Source organism: Phalacrocorax carbo, chromosome 2 (assembly GCF_963921805.1).
Source record: "Phalacrocorax carbo chromosome 2, bPhaCar2.1, whole genome shotgun sequence".
Classification (NCBI taxonomy): Eukaryota; Metazoa; Chordata; class Aves; order Suliformes; family Phalacrocoracidae; genus Phalacrocorax; species Phalacrocorax carbo.
This window is the reverse complement of record NC_087514.1, coordinates 152,502,735-152,526,552: the sequence shown is the minus strand read 5'-3', so window position 1 is coordinate 152,526,552 and position 23,818 is coordinate 152,502,735. Positions and strand designations below refer to the sequence as shown.

At 37.8% G+C, this 23,818-nt stretch overlaps 1 protein-coding gene across 12 annotated transcripts in view; it reads left to right on the top strand.

The window, feature by feature from the left end:
- The window catches only part of PARD3 (par-3 family cell polarity regulator), a 464,314-nt gene extending 441,891 nt beyond the window's left edge, over nucleotides 1–22,423 (top strand). For all 12 annotated transcript variants that reach the window (XM_064444947.1, XM_064444949.1, XM_064444944.1 and 9 more), the window contains 3 exons: nucleotides 7,847–7,967; nucleotides 16,717–16,844; nucleotides 20,324–22,423. In XM_064444947.1, coding sequence (XP_064301017.1) covers nucleotides 7,847–7,967; nucleotides 16,717–16,844; nucleotides 20,324–20,714 — 640 coding nt within the window. In that variant the 3' untranslated portion in view covers nucleotides 20,715–22,423. The remainder of the gene's footprint in view (nucleotides 1–7,846; nucleotides 7,968–16,716; nucleotides 16,845–20,323) is intronic.
- Nucleotides 22,424–23,818: the final 1,395 nt, after the last annotated feature.

The window sequence follows — 23,818 nt, the reverse complement described above, 5'->3', positions numbered from 1 at the left end:
ATTATTTGAATAAAATATTACTCACTCACTCTTGAGGAACCCTTCAAATCAAGTGGTACAATCAGGATCTTTTTTTTTTTCTTCTTCTTTTTTATGTCTCTAGACTTCTCCCATGAAAAGACATCAGCTTTTTCTCCACTCTAGTGTTGGCTAGAGTTGGGCTTTGAAGCAGATTTTCTGCTCTAAAATATAGTGTCACCTCATGGCAGTAGCAGAGTCATGTAAGGTGTGCTAGAGTGAGGTGGGTTATACTTACCTAACAAGATTCACACTACACAGGTGGTGCTGGCCGTGGACAGATGCTCCTTTTTGCAAATAGCTGCCATGCTTTAAGAAGTGACTGCTCCCTAGCTGCTTGTTGCTGCCCCTCTGCTGAAGATTTCTGCCCCCACATCTCATCCAGAGAGATCAGAGGGAACTCTCCCTAAATAGCTTCCAGCAAAGCAGCTGGATTAGCTTAAACAGAGATGAAGGCTGACATGGCCTGAAGCCCACTAGGGATCTCTCTGATGATCCCTTCTGCTGGCACAGAAATGGCCAGCTAGGTCCAGGAGAGGATTTCTTCTCTGTGGTCTTTGTTAAATGTCTTTGTATTACTGTGCCAGGCAATCCTCCGCACGTTGACACAAAATAGCCTGTGATGCCTAATTGTGGATGTTCATCAGACCTAACAGCACTGGAGCCATAATTGTCTGTTCCAGTTAGGATAGCAAGATACTTAGAAGGTCAGAGCCCACTTATCCCTGCCTGCCTTTGAAGCAATTTTGTATTTCATTTAGAATTAAAAAATGCAAATTTCTCCTTTGCTTGATCACAAGTATTTTCATTTTGTTTTCTTTTCCTATGAGTTATTAAATCTCTGTATGTGTATTTCTGCCATTTTTTTAACACCTTCATAAGAAAATCACAGTTAAATGTATTTTCTTTTAGGTTACATGTGGTGTTCTCTGTTTTTCTTTTTTTTTTTTTAACTCAGAAAATGCAATACCCTATGACAATGGCTTTAACAAGTTGTGTGTGGCTGAAAATTGGCTTGGCGTATTTCTACAAAATCTAACAGCTCCAAAGTAAGGCTTAGACTGTGTGATAACCCAGTAGCAGAGTATCTGTTTTCAGATGTTTATAGCAAGCTCCTAAAATCTCTGCTTTTGTTGGTTTTTTTAGTAGAAGAATTCCCCTCAAAAGTAAGACTGGATTTCTGTCTCCGGTGTGCAGGCTCTGACAGGCTAATAAGGAAGAGTGATGGTGGCAATAAAAAGGGTCTTGGGTGCATTCTTCAGATTTCACTGGTTGTAAAATGATGGCCTTGCTATAGAAGGGCCACAGAGGAGGGACTCGAAGTGAAATCTAGTCTGGAGAGTTTGAAGAGACTGTTGTGGTGAAGTGACCTCCCTATCAGCTCCAGCCCTCCACATTGTTTATGGCCATCACATCAGAAGCAAGTGCTGAATTAACAGCATTTGAGACTACCTTTTTAACCCAAAGAATAGAGATGTATGATTTTGATTTTTAATTATTTAATCTGTTGAAACTGGTGTGAAACAATCAACAAACGACCATGTCAAAATTTGGGAATTAATTTCTTTCACTGAAGAAAGCAAGTGTGTTCGGGGACTTGTGTAACTACTTTGCAGTATTTGAGTTAATAATTACCACCGTGACGGTAAACTGGAAATGACAGAAAACTTCCTGATGAGCTGATTTCACATGCATACATATTGACATAAATCCTAGGTTCTAAAATCTTGTTTTGATGGAATTAATATGCTGAAGCGTGTAAGTATGTGCACAGGTAACATGTTAGTTCTTGCCTGTCACATTAAGCCAATCCCTGAATTTAGCTGCCTTTAAAAACTGCAGACTTTAAAGGATATATAATGCTCTGCATTAACTTAGCAAATATGAAATGGCAGGAGAGAAGGATTTTTATAACCTTGTGAACAGTAGAAATAAGCCAAGATTGAAAGAGATTTTGGGGGAAAAAATTCAGATAGGATGTATACCCTTCAGCATGCAAGAAGCTGCCCTCGTTAGAAACTAACTGCATGCATAATTAATTTGAGCAGCACATTCCGTTTCTTACAACTAGAAGAGAAATTGAATTCAGGTGTTTGGTGAACATATGGGGGATTTACTGTGAATTTATGACCTGTGGTTAGAGTGTAAAACCCCAAGATACTAGCTGATAAAACTTAATGAAGCTTGTGCAGAGAAGCTATTTTTATTTGCAGTTTGGTAATTGATACATTTTTGGTTCTTTTACACATCTCCCCCACCTTTTAATGCCTTATTCCCAATAAACTCTTCGACTCTTAAGAAAAAAAAAAGTAGTGTAGAATGAATCTTTCTATATCTCCTTCCACATTATAACTGCACTGTGTTACAAGTACATTTGTAGTCTAACAAATTTGATCTCTTGCTCAGCTGATTTTTTTTCTCAGACAGACTATAGCAATTCTGTAATCATGCAACAGCTCTTTATACCGCCGGCCGTGGTTGTTCCTGTTTGTATACCATATCTGTATGTGTTTGTGTTTTTATCCATGTGTTTGTGGAAAATCTATTCCCTGGTGTCTCAGAGAAGGACCGTATGTAGGGCACATTGGAAGGAGAGGACCAGCCAAATGGTTACACTGATGTAAGCTTGAGGACTGGTACTCAGATGTCAAAAAATAAAACATAGAACGACATAATAGGAAAAGATAAACCTGCACTGGCAAGCTGGTGGCAGGAAGGAGGTGGTGCAAACTCTGCCACTGCTCAGCCCTCATCAACCCTGCGGTGTGTGGCACGGTCATCTGTGTCACTGACGATTAACAGATTTGTTTATAATGAACTGATGAGCAGAGTGTGCAATGGAGTATGGTGCTAACTTTGAGCTTGGTAAAGGACATGCATTCATTTTATTTTACATCCATGACATTTTGCAACATGATAGTTTCTGCTTATCCATCCTCAAGGGCCATCCTAAACAGACAAATCCATCTGCTTGGACTAAGAACTGTGGTGAGAGGGTGCTTGAGTTTCAGTAAATGTAGCAGAAGTTTTATATCAGATTATCACCATCTGCTTTCTGTTGAGCTGTTTTCATCCTGCTCAAACCAAGAAGCCAATTTTGTTGTCAGTCAGCTAGTTCTGAACTTCAGCAAGGATGTATGCTGCCAACTATGGCATGGCCACTGGAGCAAGGGCATCATTAATCCTCAGTGGGATAGAAGTAAACTCTTCTTCTCCTCCTCTTTACCTGTAGACCAGGTAGATTCAGATTCAACTATTGATTTTTAATATGATGTGAGTAATCTGTCCAAATGGAAATGAATTTATTTTATACAAATAGGTGATACTTATTTGCCAGCTTGAAGTAAATAAGAACCCATCTGTATTTTATAACTGCTATCCAGAGATCTAAGCAGCCAGTCAGACCAGCAAGTCCCTGGCAGCTCAAATCTGTGTTAAAAGATTTCAAGGTATAAAGAACACTGTTTGTTTACCAACCTTTTGGTTATTCCAGTCATGTTGCAGCTGTCTGGTGTTGTTGTTAAGACCCTTTTCCATGCTTTTTCAGGCCAATAAATTTTTTTCCAAAGCTTTAGTCATCCTTGTTCAGTAGCATGTTTGTATCTACTTTATCACACTGAAAATCTGCCTGTTTTGAAAGGATTACAACTCTGTACATCAGTGCATGACATCACACTGGGACATTGCTTAATGATCTGAGACTCTGATGGTCATTGCTGCGGCTGCTTGTTTCTGGAAGTATGTGACAGCTCTGGCCTATCTAAGCCTTGCTTACAGTTGCATTTTTAGTCTGTGCTGGCGGGTGTGTGTTTTAAAGCAGCGCTCACAAAATAGCTGATTGTGAAATGTGCCATCTGGAGATGGAAGGCAATGGGGTGCCAAGTAGAGATGTGATACAAGGAAGCCCAGCCACTTTGCAACCCAAGTCAACTTTGGCCCTAACAGCCATTCCTTGATTTTTACTTCTTTTAAGAACATGTAATAATGAGAGCATTTTGAAAGAAGAACATCGCTTGCATCTGATGCTAGGAGGTGCTAATTGTCTTCTGTAAGTTCACAGCCATCCTGTTATTAAGTAGGTATAGGGAAAAGCTGTCTGGGCATGCGGTAGGTTACTGTAGACAGTTGTAATCCCAGTTTTGCTAAAAGGTTTTAAAACTAGCATAGGTCAAATCTTCAATAAACTTTGGATGGATTTCAAGTTAAAATCCCTCATTCCTGTTAGTAGTCCTGAATTCTTTGAGGTGAATTTGCCTTCAGATTTTCAGTTCATTTGAATGAAAAACTCAAACAAAACATGGTGCATTTAATTAAACTTTTGAGGACTTGCGCCATACATCTGCAAAAGTCAGAGGGAATTTAAGCAGCAGGAACACCTGCAGCCCTGCCTCCTAGTAGTCTGTTGATACGACCCTACCTCTCCTGGATGAATTCATCCAATAAGTCAAAATTAATTTTGCTCTAGACTGGCTAAGGACTCTTCATGCTGGATATAATTTGTTTAGATCTGTCCCAAGGGATAATTGTGTGACTTACATAAAGAGTTGTAGATAGAACATCTCAGGACCTGAGAAGGAATAAAGTTAGGCTTGCACTTTTAGGTTTGCACTCCAAAATTTTATTTGTGACAGTTTTTTATTGTGATTAAGATTTTTGCATTTTCCTCCTTCTGGAAGTAGTAATTGTTGGCTGGGGATTGAATAAGATATCAAGTGGGTGTACCTAGTGTTCCCTGAGGGCAGTGGGAGACATAAAAACCTTAGCAAAAAAGCACTGGTGATAAAATTAACTCGATGAAGAGAAGCATGAAAAGAAGTGGGAGATGGCATGGCAGGCCAGGATGGAGATGTGCAAGCCTTTGCTGGTGCAAAAGTTAGGGCAGCTGAATAATTTAACCTAGAGAATCAGAACGTGGTTGAGAAGAAAATAGAAATGAAAGGAAGACAATATGAGATATAGTTTAAGCCCTCAAATAATCTTTTCTTAAAAGTGTTTTAGCCCCTCCTTAGCTGCCTGCCTTTTCCCTTTTCCTCTTGTAAATAAAAATGTTTGCGTTTTATTATTAAACCACTGACTTGATCTCACTTGCTGTGTCTCACAGACTTTTTGAGCAGAAAGAAGTTTCAGTAGATATGGAAGTGGTTTTGTCTTTTAATTTAGCTCTTTCTTTTCTGTGAAACAGTCCTTTTTTATAATGCAGTTCTTTTGCAATTTTCCAAATTTGGACCATGTCCCTTGCATTTCAGATAAAATAGAAATACTGTTAAAAGATCTATCTTCTCTGCCATTATCAAACCTCTTAATAACCTTGAATAACATTCCTGAAATCAGTTTGTGGTTTGGTTTGGTTTGGTTTGGTTTTGTCATTAGAATAGACCCTTCTTAGGTCTGGAGACAAGTTAATCATAAATCCCAGGATCCTCCTTATCTATTGTTGTTCTATCTCTGCAGCATAAAGGATGTCAAATTCATGCGTTTGCTGTTTGGGAAGAGATAGGCATTTGTCTTCATGGCATGGACACTATGCATTTACTTGCCGTTCCTCTGTTGATTCAGTTGTTTTAATGAATAACAATCAGAAAATGTGTCTGATTTGTCTGAGAAGAGTCTTCAGGTCTCTAATAACCCTTCTAGTAGCTTTTGGGGTTTACCTCCTGGGTTTTTCTTTGCCATTGGATAATTGCTTCAGTGTCACTTTTGCCCTGTGATTCCTTACAGTTTGAAACAACCTTACTAAGGAAGGCTGATTAGTTACCCATCATCTTGAGTACTTCAAGGTGTCTACATACAGTCTTTTCCTAGTAATTTTGCACCAAAGTTCAATGGCATTTCTCTTTGAAACATATATTCTTATACCTGAAATACTAATGCTTAAAGTATTTTGCTACATTTAAGTGCAATTTATCTTACAGAAAGCACTGTCTCTGTAGAAAGTATTGGACTCCTTGTTTGTTAGGTTAACAATACCAGTATTAAAAATCAACAAAACATTTAAATGTACTTTGTATGTCTTGTACTGGATTGTGATGATTACATTTAAAATGTGTGGTATAGAGCAATGCATGGGAAAAAAGCAAGTGGTTGTATAGTAAAGCAGGGTAGAATTTTACAATAAATATTAAATTTACCTGGCATTAAACTGCAAATTCAGGTAAGCTGTTCCGCAAAATTAAGTTGAATTAAGGAAATAGAATTAGCAACACACCTACAATGAAGTGTAAGTTTTGAAAATCCACAGTGTTTCATTTCCACATGTTCTAAATAAAGCTTTCTTTAACTGTATTTTTAAAAATGGCAATATGCATGTAGAAATTGATGTACCCTATAAATAAAGCATTTCTTAAAGCTCCCATTTGCAAAAAAAAAAAAAAAAAGAAAAGAAAGAAAGAAAGAAAGAAAGGAAGCACTTCCCTAAATTCCTTCCTTTTCATTGTCTTTGGTTTCAAAGAAAAGAAGAAAAACCCCAAACCTCTTAAAAAATTAGCTTTTGCTAGAACCATGCTAATTTTTCTGTTTGGCCAACCAAGCTCCATTTACTGGCACTGAAAAGAGTGGGAAGTAATGTCTCAAACACCTACAGCCTCCAATCTACTGCACCTACCGGTCCCAAAAGACAAGGAAAAGAGTCACAAATGGACTCCAGAATCATCTCTTTTCATACAAGAGAAGACATGGGATATAAATTCACTGTGTCTTATTGTAACCTGTGCCCAAGAACAGAAATCTATGGAATTGTTTTCCGTTGTCTCCCTGCAGATTTCTCTTTTGAAACAAAGTAGTAGCTGACCATTACTCATCAGCTCTTTCGAAATAAACAATGAAATGCAGGGCTTAAGAAGGCCATAATAAGAGATTAAAATGCTTCTGGTTAGTCTTGATATCACATATTTGTTTGTCAGGCTTCCTGTGATTTCCACATTAATATGTTTGAAATATGGTGGGGGTTGTAAGGGTCAGGTGTGAGCAGCACAGCTGGAAAAACAGCAACAAGATTAATAAATATCCACTTCCACTCTGCCCCGTGAAATAAGCCATTCCTGTGCATATTTGATGATGGTTTCACAGAAACCTGTGCTATGGAGACGGGATCACCTGGAATAGGTGTTGTGGAAAATTTGATGGTTTGAAGAATTCAGGGTTCTGGGTGTGATGTTATGTACCGGTACCTCCAGGGCTGAACCCTCCCCAGCCCACCAGCATCCGCAGGGCATCAGCCAGCACTGGTCTGCTACCCGAATACATTCCTGCGTACGGCACTGTCAAATGGATTGCTTTATACTGGCCCCCAAGCCTTTTAATGCTCTCAGACTGATCAGTTTAAAAGACTTGTTAAAAACAGGACTAAGAGATGACAGGCTCTTATTGACTGGGGAAAATAATCAAATTTTATATAGGTAGGGCCTTCAGACTTTGTAATGAATTTGATGTGAATAAAAATCTGAGAGTACTGCAGTTTATTGATCATTCATGTTTATTCAGTAGCAGAGATCATGAGGACTTTTGTCTTAATTTCCCTTTATGTTAAGTCTGACACCAGCCCATGTATTCCTCTTCATTTCTAGGAGTAACGTAGACTGAAAAGATGCCAGCAACTTTTGATGATTTTTAGGAATAGCCTCATTCGTCTTATCCTTACAGCATCTGAAGTTTCTTTATAAGCCAAACAGCATTAATCATGTTTAAAAAACTTAAGATCTTTGTACTAAATGCTTGGAAATTATTTTTAAGTCTGTGCTCCTGCACTGTAGTAGCAGTCCCTTGCTAAGAAATTACAGTCACAGATTGCAGTTCCTAAGTATATTGATCATGTCCACCCTCCCTCTTTTAGCAACAGATCAACCCCTAACAACCATGACCGGATACAGCGCCTGAGACAAGAGTTTCAGCAAGCAAAGCAAGATGAGGACGTGGAAGACCGGAGACGTACTTACAGTTTTGAGCAGCCATGGGTAAGCGTACAGAGTTCATCATATCTGGATAGGTTCCCTAACTCCCACTGTCCCTGGGCTGGTCGGGAGCAAAGCAATAGGAACACAGGGTCCTCTGCCTCCAGACTTCTGCCCTTTCTGTTATCCACATTTTTAGTTCATCGATGTTTATTTCATTTTTAAAATGCCTTCAGCCATCTGCCCTGTGTACGTAGAGCATTATTTGGTCTATGTTTAGACCCTCGACTCTTTGAGTTACTACTTGGAATTTTTTTTACCTCAAAGGCAATAACAATTATTCTAAAATTTTCTAGGAAACCCAGAATAAAATGCATGCTAACAATGAATAATTTAGAGACCACATGTAACCTTGTAAATGGTATTTTCTCTGAAGCAATATTACTGTGATTAGTTCTTTTCCTTAAGAGGAAAAGCTATGTATTTTCTAAGTAAAAAAGGAGAGATATGCATAATAGGATGCTTGACAATAGTACTCCTTTGCCACTCATATTACCCAAGACAGTTCTGTCTCGAGATATATGTCCTAATTGATCATTTAAATCCTGTTCAATTTGATCTAGCGATGTGATACAATTATGTAAATCCACATGCTTTTCTTGCTTAACATAATTGAATGAATCAGTGTTGCTCTATAACCAATTGCCTATCCTAAAATAGGATCCTTTAAATATGGGACAAATATTTTATCGTATTTTTGTTTAAAATTCCACAATAAAGACAGTGAAGAATTTGCTTGCATTCCCCCAAAAGTAGGATCTGTATGATGAAAGCAGTAGAATCTCTCTCAGCTTCCCCCCAAAGTGGATGTAGGTGATGGGTTATCATTACTTAGCATTACGATGCACATGAGACTGAGGTCGAAGCAGCTGAAGATCAGAATCTGTGAGTACTAAGTCACTGAGAAGAACCTAGGTAACATCATAATGCATATGACATCTTTGGTTGCCTACTGTGATGACTATAGAATACTTTTTTACTTTTATTGGGTCTTTGTGTCCTTGTCCATCTTAAACTCACCAATTTGAACCTGTGGTGTTTTTGGAACAAGGTAAATGTATCCCCAGATCACCTAACACTGCTTAACATACTGTATCAGGATATAAGCCTCTCTTTTCCCATGTTAGAAAACCTCTAACCTTCTCTGAAATTGAATAAATAAAATAACCATTTTTTTTTATGGCCAGATGTTTTCGATTTGGTGTGGTGAAGATAATGTGATAGCTCATCACAGTCATAGTATAGCAGTTTTGGGGTGAAAGGGGGCTGGCTGTAGGAGGTACTTTCCATTATGCATATGAACTGCTGTTTAGTCTCCAAATGAGAGATTTGAGCAGCATTCTTGGGAAAACTGTGTATGAGAAAAACTTGCACTCTTGAAGACTTGGGAACTTAACTACTGAAGGTCATGGGCCAAATTTTTGTATATCTAAATGCCATAGCAACTTCAGACAGGCAACTTGGCTTTTATTATAGTTTGTTGTAATGAGTGAGGAGGGAATTATTTGGATGACAGGCTGATTACCTTAGGAATGGAATAATTTCCTAAATTGTGGGTCAGAACACTGACCTTTTCTTTTTCTCTTATTCAAACAAATGGGATGTCTCTGTTTACTCCCCTTCTATGAATCATGCAAATGAGCTCAAAGTGACTAATTCAACTTAATGTATTAATATTCATTCTGAAGCTTATTGTAGCTTTTGTAGAAGCTGCTCTGTTGTTAAATACATAGGTGACCAAATGTTTTATTTTAGATATGCACTTCAAAAAAAAATTGGCCCAGAGTATTTCTGAATTATAATGTTTTTTTTCCCATCATGTAGTCCAGCCTTTCAAGATCACAACACTTGGAAAGGATAGAGCGATGATCTCATCCATTTCAGCAGCTCACAGTCATTCAGTGTTAAGGAGCCATAACCCTCTCTCTTAAGGAGTGTGTATTACTTTAACATATTAGTCTAAAATGATGGACTTTGTTAAGACGCCCTCTCAAAACAGATCCAGATGTATCATTAAATAGCAATGACACAAAAAAATGCAAAAGTAGTTTATAATATGTATGCAGGAAGATACTCAGATACATTCATCAATGTCTTTTCAGTCTTCTGCATCTGTAAGCTGTTGGTTACAAACCACAGCAGTGAAAAGTGCACCTGTATGTGGACAGTTGTTGAAAAGTGTGTTTTCACCTGAGGGAGATGGCTTGCACAGCCTACATAAACAAAAGGCTTTACATCCAGAGATGCCTCTGAGCTGCATGACAGCAGCCAGCTCTGACCTGGTTTGGACAGAGAGAAAAAAACCCATCCATGGAGAAGTGTGTGCTATGAGGTGATAAATAGTTTGCATTTCTCATTAACAAGGTGATGGGAGGGTTGAGGATAGGGAACAAAGTGCTGATGTGATGTGGGACTATTGGTCACTTTAAGGAAGTGTAAATGAACACAAAGTTTGCACTGTAGGTAATGGATACTGATGGAAATCTGGCAGCTCTGAGGATTTTCAGAGGAGCTCAGTAGCTCAGGAACCCTCTAATATATTATCAAAATAGTCCTGTGAATGTCGCGAACACCAATGCATCCCAGACCATTAACGGCCTTTGACACAGAAGTTTGGTTACATTGTGACAAATACCTCCAGTCTCCTCCATGGGTTGGAAGTAGATCTCCATACTGTGGAGTACTACATCATGCTGGCTCTGAATGATACCCGTGGCAGAGAGACCAGCACCTGACCCCATCCCTTTCTGGGCTGTTCCCGTCAGGTGAAGGTTATTTCTCTGTAGATGAGCCATGCAACAGAGCTGGACTTCTTGCCTGGCTGTGGTAGCCCTGCCAGTAAACAAAATACTTGACTGCCTACGAGTGTTCATACAGCATCAGGCAGCTTAACAGACACAAAAAGCGATAGCGCTGGAATGAGATGACACCGTCTCTTAAGCAGCGTAACATTTCTGCTCAAGGCCATTTGAATGACACACTGTTAAGGTTTAATAACCAACTAACTGTCACAACATCAAGGCATCTCTAAACTCCACTAGTTCTGCAGTTGAGTCAAAGCTTTATGGAAAAGGTTTTTGCATTTGTTTATTTTAAGATAGCTTTCTCAGGCTTCATAATTTTTTTCTCTTACATGGCTTTTTTATTTTTCGTGTTTCAAAAAACGAGGTACAAGAGGGTTTCAAGGCCAATACCATATGGTAGATGTTACACAGCAAAACTAAAAGAAAAATAACATAAAGTATGATTAATCCATTTTCATCCTGCTGGTGTTAAATCCAGTCAGAGTTTGCAGAAACGTGTATCTGGGCATGTAGAATTGCATGGAATCACAGTATGTGTGCTAATATTTAAGCCCTTGCTGTTGCTATGACATTTTTAAGCCAGTGCAGGCTTCTTTTGTGGCTGTTTTTTCTGTTCATTACCAAAGTTGAGTCTCTAGGTTTTGTTCTTTTCTGGGTAGTATTGGGTCTGCTGAGGTTTATCCTTACTTGCACGAGTCCTGGGGTTTGGGGGATTTAGGTTGTAATTTGCTCCATATCTTGTATTTTTGCCTAGTCACATCTTAATTAACAGATCCCCACCTTCAATAACAACAACACAGCATTATAGCCCTAAATGTCATGGGAGTGAACAATCCAATTAAAAAAAAGAGCATATTAAATACGTCGAAAACACTAAAACTGCTTGCCAGTCCTGCTTGTAGAAGCGCACAGACTGTCAAAATAACCTACAAGGAGGTAGGACGGACAAAAGTTGGCAGTTTTATTTCACCATCTTTAGTAAAAAAAAATCAGGGCTAAAAATGGAAAGTGGCAAATTTCATTAGAAATACATTCTTCTCCAGTCATCACAGATCTATTTGGATGATAGGAGAAAAAGTTTATATTTGAAACTTTTTCCTGCCACTAGTTTGAATCTACTAATTTATCTGAAACAGAAAATGAAGAGAGAAGATTTTAAAAAGAAATTCAATAACTTTGGTTTGTAAACAAACATATTTGTAGCTCGCAGCAGGCATGCAGTGCATCAAAATACCCCAGGCAGAATTTCAGGGCTGAGTGGTTTGTTTTTACCATACTAAAGATTTTCTTTCTGCGGCTGCTATACACAGAATGGACGTCTTAGTCCCACATCACACTATTCAGCTTCCTACATATGCACCATAGGAAAACACACAAATGGATGGGATTTTCTTATTATATGGGTGTTGAATTAATAGACACACCAGTTGGCAATTTCTAAAAGAAATATTGCTATATGTTCTGTTCACCATAGCAACGTAAACAAAAAGAAGAAAGTAAAAATAGTTTTCAAGGACATCTCCCAGAACTATTGAACAATTTTTTTTATCATTCTGAATTTTGATATACACAGTTACTGGCTTGTCTGTCATCTGTGCCAAGTACATTTACACATAAAGCAGGCAAGGTTATTTAATCTTATCTATTTCTAATTAGTGCTGAACTATAAGAACCAAGGACATTTTGGGGGGCCTTGTGAATACAAGCTTCCCCAGATGAACTTGAAACTTCTTGGTTAAACACAGTTTAATCTGGAAAAAAATAAGCACTTTTATTTTAATATTAAGTAATGGTTCTTTTTTAGTAAAATACTAAGGGAATATTGGGAAAATACAAGGGGACTGGTTCCTTTAGTAATCTCCCTATCAACAATTTCATTATCAGCACAAAGTTATGCTACAAGTCTGAGTAATAATTTCTGCCAGCTTCTCCCTGTGGCAGTGCATTGTGAGATAGGTGTGTCACCTCAGCTGGTGGGTCTTCTGTCACCTGAACTGGTTGAATCTCCCCAAAAATCCAGTGCCCTGGATTGCCCCCGTGATCTCCTCTCTCTAATTCTGTGGCAACTTTGATCTGTGCCAGCCCCGGAGGATCCGTGCTGCCACCATGCTGAGCTACCCTCTGTGGGCAGAAATGCCACTCTGCGGGGAAGGAAACTGTGTGGGCAGCCACTGGTGTAGCTAGGAAAGAGAGGAGGGATCTTTACCCTTAACACATGCTGCCCTTTACTGCTGATAGTGGTCAGTGCAACATGACCCATGGGTACATTTTGTGTAAAATGCAAAAAACGTTGTTTGGATAAAGTGAGAAAGCTGTAGAAGCTTTTAACTTTGCAGCCCTTGTTTAAAATTAACGTCTCTTTGAGAAGAGAGCCATGCAATTTCATGTATCTTAAAGCACAGTTTTACATGCTGAATATTGTTTAACAATGCTGAATGCAATAACTATCATTGCCACTTAAACGTATTGTGGAAGACAAGAACATGAATTTATTTGTATAGTGCAGCCTTGGTTGTGATTGTGGCCTTGACCACATCCTGATTTAAAAGGTCAGCGCTTGTCACACATCTCATTGCAAACAAGGCCAGAGTTCTTATCAATCTGTACTGTGAAGACCGAGCTGTTGCCAGGTTTGTTGGATGATTTCAGGTTGTTATAATTGTACTTAGCCTTGTGCTGATATCAGTGTTAAAGTTTCTGTGTTATGTGTATTCCTTATGCATGTTTTTTTGTTGCTGTTGAAAGATGTGAAAATAGTTCCTTTTTTCTTAATTACCTCCATTTTGTGCTAACGTAAATGGGGTATGCATGTATATAGATGTGTGTTTGTGTGTATATTTTGTATAAATATGTATGTATAAAAGTATACCTCAGGGACTGAGACAAAATTAACTAATTAGCTATTGAAGAGTAAGTTTACTTATGATATAAATATTTTTGGTTTAAATATTTTAATTGAAAGCATATTGAAAAGTTAAACGACTGTATGGAGCTTTGCATTTTTCTGAACAAGTTAAGGATCCGAAAAGGAAAATGTTAAGTCTTTATATCGTCATAACTATATATCAAGGGCATTCACTATGGTATCACTGAGGTTTTTAATGAAAAGATTTTAAAGAAAGGCCTTTTCATTAATAAGAAAGTTGAGTGTACCTGTCTGTGTGTGTATATGTTATATTATGGAATATGTGATTATGTACAGGGAGAGTATTTTTATGTCTCATTGCCATATTTTTGGATGCTTGAAAGCAGATTTGATTATATGGATAGCATATTGTAGACGTGAACAACATGCAGACAGGACTCTAAAGAAGTAACCTTTTCAGATTAGTTAAGTATTGCAAATCCACTTAATTTAGCAGGGCATACATGCACTCATACCTACAGAAAATCAGATAATGGATTTTAGATGTTTGCCTTTAGACCCATCAAATTATAAATGCTGTCCATTAGATGAAATTCTTTGTGAACTGCTGAGGATCCAGACCAGGGTCCTCAGATCCAGTCATTCTGGGCATGCGTTACAGCGAGCAGACAGGCGTGATAGCCCCTGCCTCTAACCATTGGTTCCTTTGTGAATTTAAAAAGAATTATCTCTGAAGCTCCATTTTGATTTTACTCCATTCATGGTCCATTAGGGCTTTCAAAGTACCTGTCTCTTTAGTAAAGGTTTTTGTGGTAACTTCAGCTCTCTGCAAGTGTGCGTGTACTTGCATTCATGCTTCCTACACGATGCATTTTAGTGTCTTGCGTAAACCTAATAGAGCAGCAGTTCAATTCTAGCTCCACCTGTTTGATGATTTAACCATTCCCTGTGCTGCAAAATCCTTTAATCTGTTACATTTGCAGTGACCTGAAAAAAAGCGAAACTATGTTTTCAAATAAAGAGAAGCAATTCTGATTTAATATCTTTCCTGTGATAACAACTTTCTCACATGTGACATAATGTGGCTTTCCAACTATATGCAAGCCTTCTGACATTGTTAAAGTAGAACCCATGAAATGAGGAGATTAGCTGTAAAATCTTAGTTTAAATATTTTTATTCCTTATGGAGAAGTTGAGATGGGAACTTCTAAGTTTCCCTCTGGTTCTCGGTAGGCTGCTTATAACCACACTGGAGAGAATTCACAAATAAATCTTGTGATTTTCAGGTAATCACTCACTTCCATAAGCTGAGCCCTTCAATAAAATACCAAATGTCAGAAGACTCTCAATAAAGTCAAGAAAGTTAGAAATGTTGACATATGCAATAACTGAAACACTGCTCTGTATGTGTTGCCCTTATTTAATATAGTAGAAAATCTCCATGGGGGTTGTTGGTTTGGACATACATACGTACAGCTTATTCATCTCTAAGAAAATTTCCCACAAGACTGACACATGATTCTGTTTTCTCAAGTTGTTGCTTCATCATACCATTCCTAAAGCATTTTTCATTAGAAATACTGTTTTACTGAGGTTTTTACAGAGTAAATCTATTCAGAAGTAGGCATCGAGGTTGCATTAAGGATTCTCTTAAATGAGTTCTCTGTTGCTTATAGTCAATGCTTTCAAATTCTGATTGTTTTGCACAATAATCTTCTCATAAGGGGAAAGCCAATTGTTCACCAAATTTTATCTATCTGTTAAATTCTGAGCCGAGACTGATGCTCTGTCTGAAGTGTATTGTTGTTGAAAATAAAGTTTCTAAAAGTTGTACACCTGTTTCAAATTTGTTGTGTTTCTGCCTACCTGCAGGTACTTGACTATATAGTAAGACAAAGGAGAAGTTTATGTCACAAATGACAATTTTCTAGTTTCTAAAACTTGTCTTCAATATAAGAGGCTCTTGAAAAGCCTTTTATCTTGCAGATATTTGTCAGCCATTATGATATATTTCTGCTGCAGGAATTATAATGGCAAAAAACAAAAGAGGTGATCATTTTGAGGGAAGGCACAGATAAAAAGGCAGAAAATGCTTAACAAAACCACGTCTGAGACAAGCTGTTTCAGTCCCAGACTCAGCCAAGTGGTTATGCTCCCTGACCTCCCAGTGATTAGACTTACGTGTTTTGAATAGAACTGGTAATTTTAGGAGAGAAAATAATGTTGTTTCTTTGTTAGGCGAAACCTTATTACTAAAACAACAAGAAAAACCCATAACATTCCTTGACTTTTGTGGCACCCTATTTTGCAACTTAAAATCACAAAATCTGAAGAGAGTAGTAATATAAAATAAAAAGTGATATCACTACAGAAGTAAACTTGTCCATAATCCAAAGTTTGAATCCAGCCATTCTGCCAGATCTTGACTGGTAATGCTCTGTATTCCCAGAAAGGCCAACCATTTTCATGCCCTCTTAGGATTGGCCTCAAAGTTTCAAATTATCACCTTGTTAAGATACTATCTAAAATCCTTCTCAGAGATACAGGATTCCCCATTGCCCACAAGAGACTTGCTAAATTTATCTACTTGATAATATTGAACCAGAAGAGGTTTCCCTGTCTCTCAGAAAAGCAAGCGGTGCATACCTGAACCAACAGCAAAATAGAATGGCTCCACTAAGGTGGAGCATCACTTCAGCATACTGGTAAAGTTCGAAAGAGCTGCTGTGCGCCCTTCTCCCTGAGATCCTCTGTGGGGCATAAAACTTAGCATTATGGTGGCTAGGCTAACTTACAGTGTCTGAAGATCTGTTCCACCAACTTAATTTAATTTTCAGTGTTACCGTAAAAGCACAACCCATTCTGGACCAATATTTTCCTGATACATCTCAGAAATGGTAGGTCAGAGAAAGAATCTGTAGCACAGGACATCGTTATGGATCAGAATTTAATGTAATTATTATGAAAGAGCTACTTGAACTACATGTTGAAGCAAATACAACTGAATAATAGCAATTTAAATGATATCCCATTTGTGGGTATTTTTCTGCTTTGTTTAAGACATTCTCATTTACTTTTGTAGCCAAGCACCAAGACATACTCACAGAGTGGCAGACACTCAGTATCAGTAGAGGTTCAAATGCAGCGGCAGCGGCAAGAAGAAAAAGAGAGTTTCCAACAAGCTCAGCGGCAGTACAGCTCATTACCCAGGTATGGTAACTGTCTGAAGCCATTCAGTGTATATGAGCCTGGAGCTAATTTCGTTTGTGCAAGGAAAATAATGTACTTAGTGGAGACACTTTTGTTTAGCATTGATATAAGGTGGAATGTATTCAGTGTGGAAGAGGCATGAAATTTCTTAAATAAGAGCATGTGGTACCTGTTTATTTTAGGAGAATTACTTCAGAGCTGATTTCAGTGGGATTTGATGACACTCAGTACCCAACAGAATTGAGACATTAAAACAAAGCTATTCTTTGTGGGACACTATCCAGTTTAATTTTCTGCAATTACAAAAGTCTCCTGAGCATGACATGGGTTGCCCCCATTTGACATGTCAGACTGTGTTTTCCGTTGCCTAATTCCGTAGTGGATAGAAATTCTATCTTTGTGATGCTGATACAGAGAAAAAACTTGAAAGCAAAAAAAAAATCTCAAGACCTCAAACAAGAGAATATGGAACTGAGAAACTCTATGCAAAAAACTCAGGGGCCTCCAAGTTTCCAGTATATATTTTTCTTCTAAGTTACTGGGTCATTACCAATGGAATACTGAAAATCAATATACTCTTTGTCTAAAAAAATCTGTATTTTTAAGGAATCGTATATTTTTTTAAATTAGCTGTTTAGGCAAAAAGTCTTTTACTTGATATTTAGCTTTAAGAATTATTAGAAGTTTACCCAATTTGTATTGTAAATTAGATAGCTATTATAGTTAAGCATTATGCAAATAGTCTTCACATTTTCAAATATCAGTGGCAATGGTTGAATGGAGAATCCTTTACACCAGAGGTTGGTGTCAATTTCCCTTGATTCTAGTTGTTTCTTCCAATTAGGTTGTATTATTTTTTGTACCCCATATGGAAGTGGTGTGGAAAATATATTTTTGCGACAATGTGTGTTACCAAGTGTATCATAACTCTTTTTTTTTTGCAACAAACAGAAGCTTCATAATCAAAGTTATCTAATCATGAACTCATATCCTACCAACATCTTTGAAAATAAAACAGATCTCTCTGATTTTCACATACTATAACACCTTTCAGTGTAGAATTTTTCTGTTAAGTTTGGAAAGTGGGAAAGGAAAATGTAAAGTTACTGTGTTTTCTTAGATTGTTAGCTTGTCACTTTGAAAATCTTTATATTTCCTTTGCTTCTTATCTCTGCCTTCCTTCTGAAGTGACCACACCTATTAATGCTCTATTGTTTTTCCTGAGAAATTCTCTTTCAGTTTTGCTAGCCCCAGCAATGCACAGATTGAGTGGAAGAGCACAGATGCTAGTGTTGCTTTTAAGTTGGGGCGGGTATTTTTAGTTTTGAAACTATGATTCTTAAAACTTGCTTCCCCTGTTCTGCTCAAACACTGGTAGCATTTAAAAGTTGGGAGTCAGTTGTAAAGCAGTTCCAGTAGCAAAAATGAATACCTGTAAGGAGAAAAATAATCTACAAGAAATTTGGAAAATTATGCTTTGGGTCATAGAAATGCTTGTTTTTAAAAGAGTGACTGAGAACTTCACTTAATGTGGGTTTCAACATGAGAAATGACTAGCAAGCGAGCAATGCATGTTATTTTGTAAATAACGGTAATTTAATGCCTGAGCACTCTGGGTATTTGAGCTGTGCTGAGAACAGACAGAATTTCAGGACCTTGGGCTAAAGTTGAGTGCTGTAAATACCACAATACTCCTATAACAAGCTGGGACATCCCGTTCTCCAGCTTTACAAACTATTTGTAACTCTGTGACTGATCTTTAAAGAAATCTTACTCTGAACCTTAGGTCCCAAGCTTAATGTTGCAACTATGGCTTTGTAATGATTAAAGTTTGTCCACTGGCTTCATTCTTGAGCTTTGTTGCTTTTCATCTTGATAGTCTCTAGGGCCCTCCTTTTTTTCCCTTTTGTACATTTAAATCATTAGTGCTGAAGGCAAATAAACTCTTAGGTCAATTTTAAAGGATCTTCCCAGAAAGACAGTGAAAGTGGGCCAACTAATATTGAAAAAGTACCAGAAAAGAGTCAGTAAATTAAATCAGTTCAACTAGTCATCCTTTTGTCCCATGTGAAACTGTAAAAGCAATGTTTAACGCCAAGTTAATTTTCTAGTACTTAAAATTTATCTTACTCTAGATCAGAAACCTGACAGTTTCGTAGCCTACAGAGGTTCGTTCAGTTTGCTCTTTTTCCAGGGAGTGATAAAACATGGCTCAGAAACATAATTTCTTTGGCAAAATTGGATATGCGAATACCAAGAACAGCTATAAAAATTTGCATAAGAATTTACATTATGGTGTAATTTATGCTGTAATGATGGACATTCATCCTGAATAACAATTTTTATCCAGAGGTATCAAAATCTATTATGAAACAAGGTAGATGTGGTCATTCCAAGTTCTATGTGAGGAAGGAAGATTGCAAAAACATTAGGTGACTTGTTACTTTTACTAATGGTAGAAAAATTCTCCAGGTCTCCTGTCTCTCCACTGGATATTCATTGGATGAGGCCACACTGAGTCATGTGTGTTGACATGAAAAACCAAGCCATATATAAACAACTAAATGATTTTATTATTGATTAATATCTCAGTACATTTTGTTTTACTGCCTGACTCTCATACACTAATTTTAATCTCAAAGTGGGTATCTCTTGCTGCAGCACAAAATTGTTTTACTTTATCAACACCAATCTTATTTTAAATTCATAACAGCATCTAGCAGCTTGATAGTAAATTAAAGCTATTTCAAAACCATAATCTGTCCTCAAAATAATGTGATGATTTATTGTGAAAAGAGATAAGAATTTGTAAATCCTGTATGTATTTGATTTATTTATTTACCCCATGGAGCCAAAAAATGAGCAAGAAAGGTTTTCTCTGCCTTTTCTTTTATGAAAGCTATAGTGAACTGGGACACAGTCCTGATAGCATGACATTCCTTAGTTCTGGAAATGGGAGGAAGAAACTCTCATCTGTGCAACTACCTGTCAATAATGAGCTTTATCTTCTGACTTGTGCAGTGTTAGAGCAAGTGTTTTAAAGATCTGCCTGTTGCATTTTTAATCAAGTGTGAGTCTAGATTCAATCTTTCATGAGTGACTTTCCTGCGCTGGCTGTTATCTGGTTTCTTAGGAAGCACAGCAATGTGTATAGTCTTTTCTAGCTGCAACTGAATTTCTTAAGCTGCAACTTTTTTCTTAAGAACATGATGGTTTTTGTAGCACTGGATGGGTTTTCATGGCCTATTCCTTCTGGAGAGGCCTAGAAATATAGTTCAACTCCATAGGAAATGTTCGACCAACAAAAGAGGCAAGATGCCTCTTTGGGACAGGAGAGAACATGACTTCTGGAGAATACTATAGCTGGGGAAAACCTGATGGCATTGATGAAACACCCTTCTTTCCAGGGTTTGTTGTCAATAACAGTAGAAGGGGAACCAGAACATTTGTCTTAAATGCCTTTTCTATTTTTTTCCCAGGCAAAGCAGAAAAAATGCCAGTTCCATATCTCAAGACTCCTGGGAGCAGAGCTATTCCCCTGGAGAAGGGTTCCAGACTGCGAAGGAAAATCCCAGATATTCCAGCTACCAAGGATCAAGGAATGGCTATATGGGGGGACATGGCTTCAATGCCAGGGTAATGCTAGAAACACAAGAACTGCTCCGTCAAGAACAGAGGCGGAAAGAACAACAATTGAAAAAAAAAACTTCTGAAGGGCCTAGCAACTATGACTCATATAAGAAAATTCAGGACCCTAATTATACCCCTCCTAAAGGTCCTTTCAGGCAAGATGTACCGCCTTCACCATCTCAGGTAGCAAGGCTGAACAGATTGCAAACACCAGAAAAGGGAAGACCATTTTATTCTTGAGGTGAAGAAAATGAAGATCACCTTATCATGCAATAAGGAACATTTTCATATAAAGACTTATATTTTGAAAACTTTTTAAACTAATGGTACTCAGAAATATATCTGTTGTCTGTTTCAGTGCCTTCAAAAATACGGGCAAAGCGTTTGTGGGCCTTATGTCTTTGCCGTTCTGTCTCAAGTGTTGAATTCATGGAAGGATGTTCCACCATTTGACAATCATAGCGGAAGTGAGCAATGCTGCCCCTGCGTGCCGAGTCCCGTAGCCCAGTCCAGTAGTTGTCAATGGCTTATAACTAGGATTTGTTGTAATGTGTTTTACTTTGCAGTGACTTATTACACCAACGTGCAGCTTTGTGGCATAAAATTAATGAATTTGAGGTTGAAGGAGGCATTGACATGTCTTTTTTTATTTCTCTTGGGTCAGGAGGAGGGTTACATATCACTCTTGAGTGGATAAGGCTTAGCTCTACTCTGGATCGCAGTCACAGTTCTAAGATGTTTTATGGTGGAGTCATTACCAGTCTTTGTTGATCAATATTTAAGTGTCTATATGCTGAAAAACTATCCTTCTCCTATTATGCACATACGCACTCTTTCTCTCTCCCCACTCTGAACTTATTAAAAAAGCCTTTATCCTGACTCATGAGGAGAACAATATTAAGCTTTCAGTTATCCTGAGAATCCTGTTACAATTGCCTTAGAATCTTAATACACAGTCCATTACAAATTAAATAACTGGAGAGAGACTATTTATACAGTCACAGCCAAGGCCTTGATAAGTAAATTTTACTATTTTATTAAAGATGGGAAGTCATGAACAAACAGACAACTGAGTTCTGCTTTGCTTTACTTCTAAATGAATTTGGTCAAATGACACTTCTGCCTAGGAAGAGAACTAGGGAGGGTATCACCCCATGGCCATCTGATACATGGTTGTCTTTGGGCAAATTTTGGAGGTAACTTAAAGCAAGAGCAGAAGAAGTTTTTCTTTGGATCAAAAAAATGAAAAGAAAGCAATTTCTTCTTTTTACAGTTTGTGAAGCTTTGTGGACAATTGCCTTGTGCTTCCTTATACTGTATTGCTGCATCGTGATGCGACATTAAAAATAAACCTTTAAGTATATGAATGAGAGATAAATGGAGACAGTGTGTTACACATCATCCTGAAAACATGTCAGTATCCAAAAATAACTAAAGCAAAAAAGATTTCTCTAGCAGTGAGTAATATTTGAATGTGCATATGGGATATGAGAATTTCTTTTGCAGCAGTTGGTTTTATGTTTGTTGGTCTGAACTTCATGTATTGTAAAAAATGTAGCTGGGTTGCTGAAGTGCCTGCAAATCCTGATGTGAAAAGGCTTGAGAATGGGTCTCAGCATATCGTGTACAAAAAGGAAACAAAGAAAGCAAGAAAAAAAATCATGTATTGCGTGATTTAAAAAAAACGCCTATTTTTTTTTACTGGCACATTTTATTTTTGCGCCAACTTGTTTCTAGAATATATGTGAAATATCAGCACACATATCTGTGTCTTTTATGCCTGTACGTTAATGGTTTTTGTTGTTAATAATGTACGCCATGTTTAAAAGTTGTTACTAGTGTAAGCACAGTGACATTGGATGACAATAGCTCTTTTACGCAGAATTTAAAAAACTGTGTAAAATGGCTTTACGTGTACATATGAAATTTAGAATAAAAGACTGTTTCCATCCTCGTCTTGATATTGCCTGTAGACCCTCATGAGAACTGCTGCAGACATTGAGTTTAAAAAATATTTAACAGATGTTATTTTATCCTATTCCTAATGGTTAGCGTGTGTCTTTCTCTGAGCGCTTATAAACATAGGGGGAAGAAAAAAAAAGGGAAAGATTTACAGCCCCACTGAACACCTGAAGACTATGCTCAGAGGGAAAAAACACTCAGTCTAACGTCTTATGTTATTTTAGGCCATACCTGTGACATCTAAAAGGTACATTCTTAAGACTAAGCTCTGTGGCAAATATCTTTTGGGCCATAGCATGAAGTCCTCTCCCTGAGGAGAGTGCTGGCAGGAGAAGGGCACCCACTGTGCCTTGGCCAAATCCTGACATGTGTGAGGAAGCCCCCTCTGCTCGAAGTGTGTGTTTTGGGCTCTGATGGGACCCTTCACAGGAATGCTGACGTGGTGAAAAATGGGAGAAGGCAGATTTATGAATAAAGCCATATTTACAGTGCCAGTGATACTCTGTTTCCCCCATTAGTATTGAGGCTGTGGCTGGTTTTCTCCCTCTTCCCCTCATTCCTTTTTTTCTTGGATACTGCAGGAATGTCAATCATAATTCTGTATATGCATGACATCAGGCTGTTGCCATGGCAATAATAGTGTCAAATTATTCACTGTGACTTTAGTGTAGGATCTCAAGGGGAAGAGTAGCAGGAGCTGCAAGATGGACAGGCAGCTTTTGGTGCCCACACAAACTAAAGGCATGATTTTGCAAAAGACGTACATTGTAGTGGCTTGCAGTTATGAGTGGGGACTTAATTGCCTTTGCAGTTTTGCAGGCCTTGCTGTCATATCTCCTGACTGCGTTCCCAAATTACATAGTTTGATGTTTCTATGGAATTATTTGGACAGGCAAATAATTGCAAGCACTAAAAAATGCATCCACAGGAATGGAAAACAGGTTGAAGTCCTTTTCAAAATAAGGTCTTTGATAAACTGTTGTAGGAAAAAGGGCATATGTTTGGAAAAGTATGAAGTATGGGATGTTTTATGTGTGTGGATGGCATATGTTAAAGTTTACCCTTCTATGAAACTCCTCTTCAAGGTGTTAACAATTTGCCATAATTAGATGTGTTCATGAAAGAAGGCAGATGTTCTCTTTGGGCCATGTCTGTGTTATGTTAGCAAAGAATAAGGTCTTTTTCTGGCTTCATCATCCTGTCTTCTTCCTGACATAGCGTAGACAGGATTTCTAATATTAACTCCCAGAAGTTGCAAAGGGCGATAAGGAAGTGGGAGGGAGATGTTTTAATAGAAAATGACCTTTAGTTCTGCATAGTGAATAGATTCAAAAGTTAATTGAGCTAACTACATTACTGCAGTAATTTGTTTGTGGATGCAT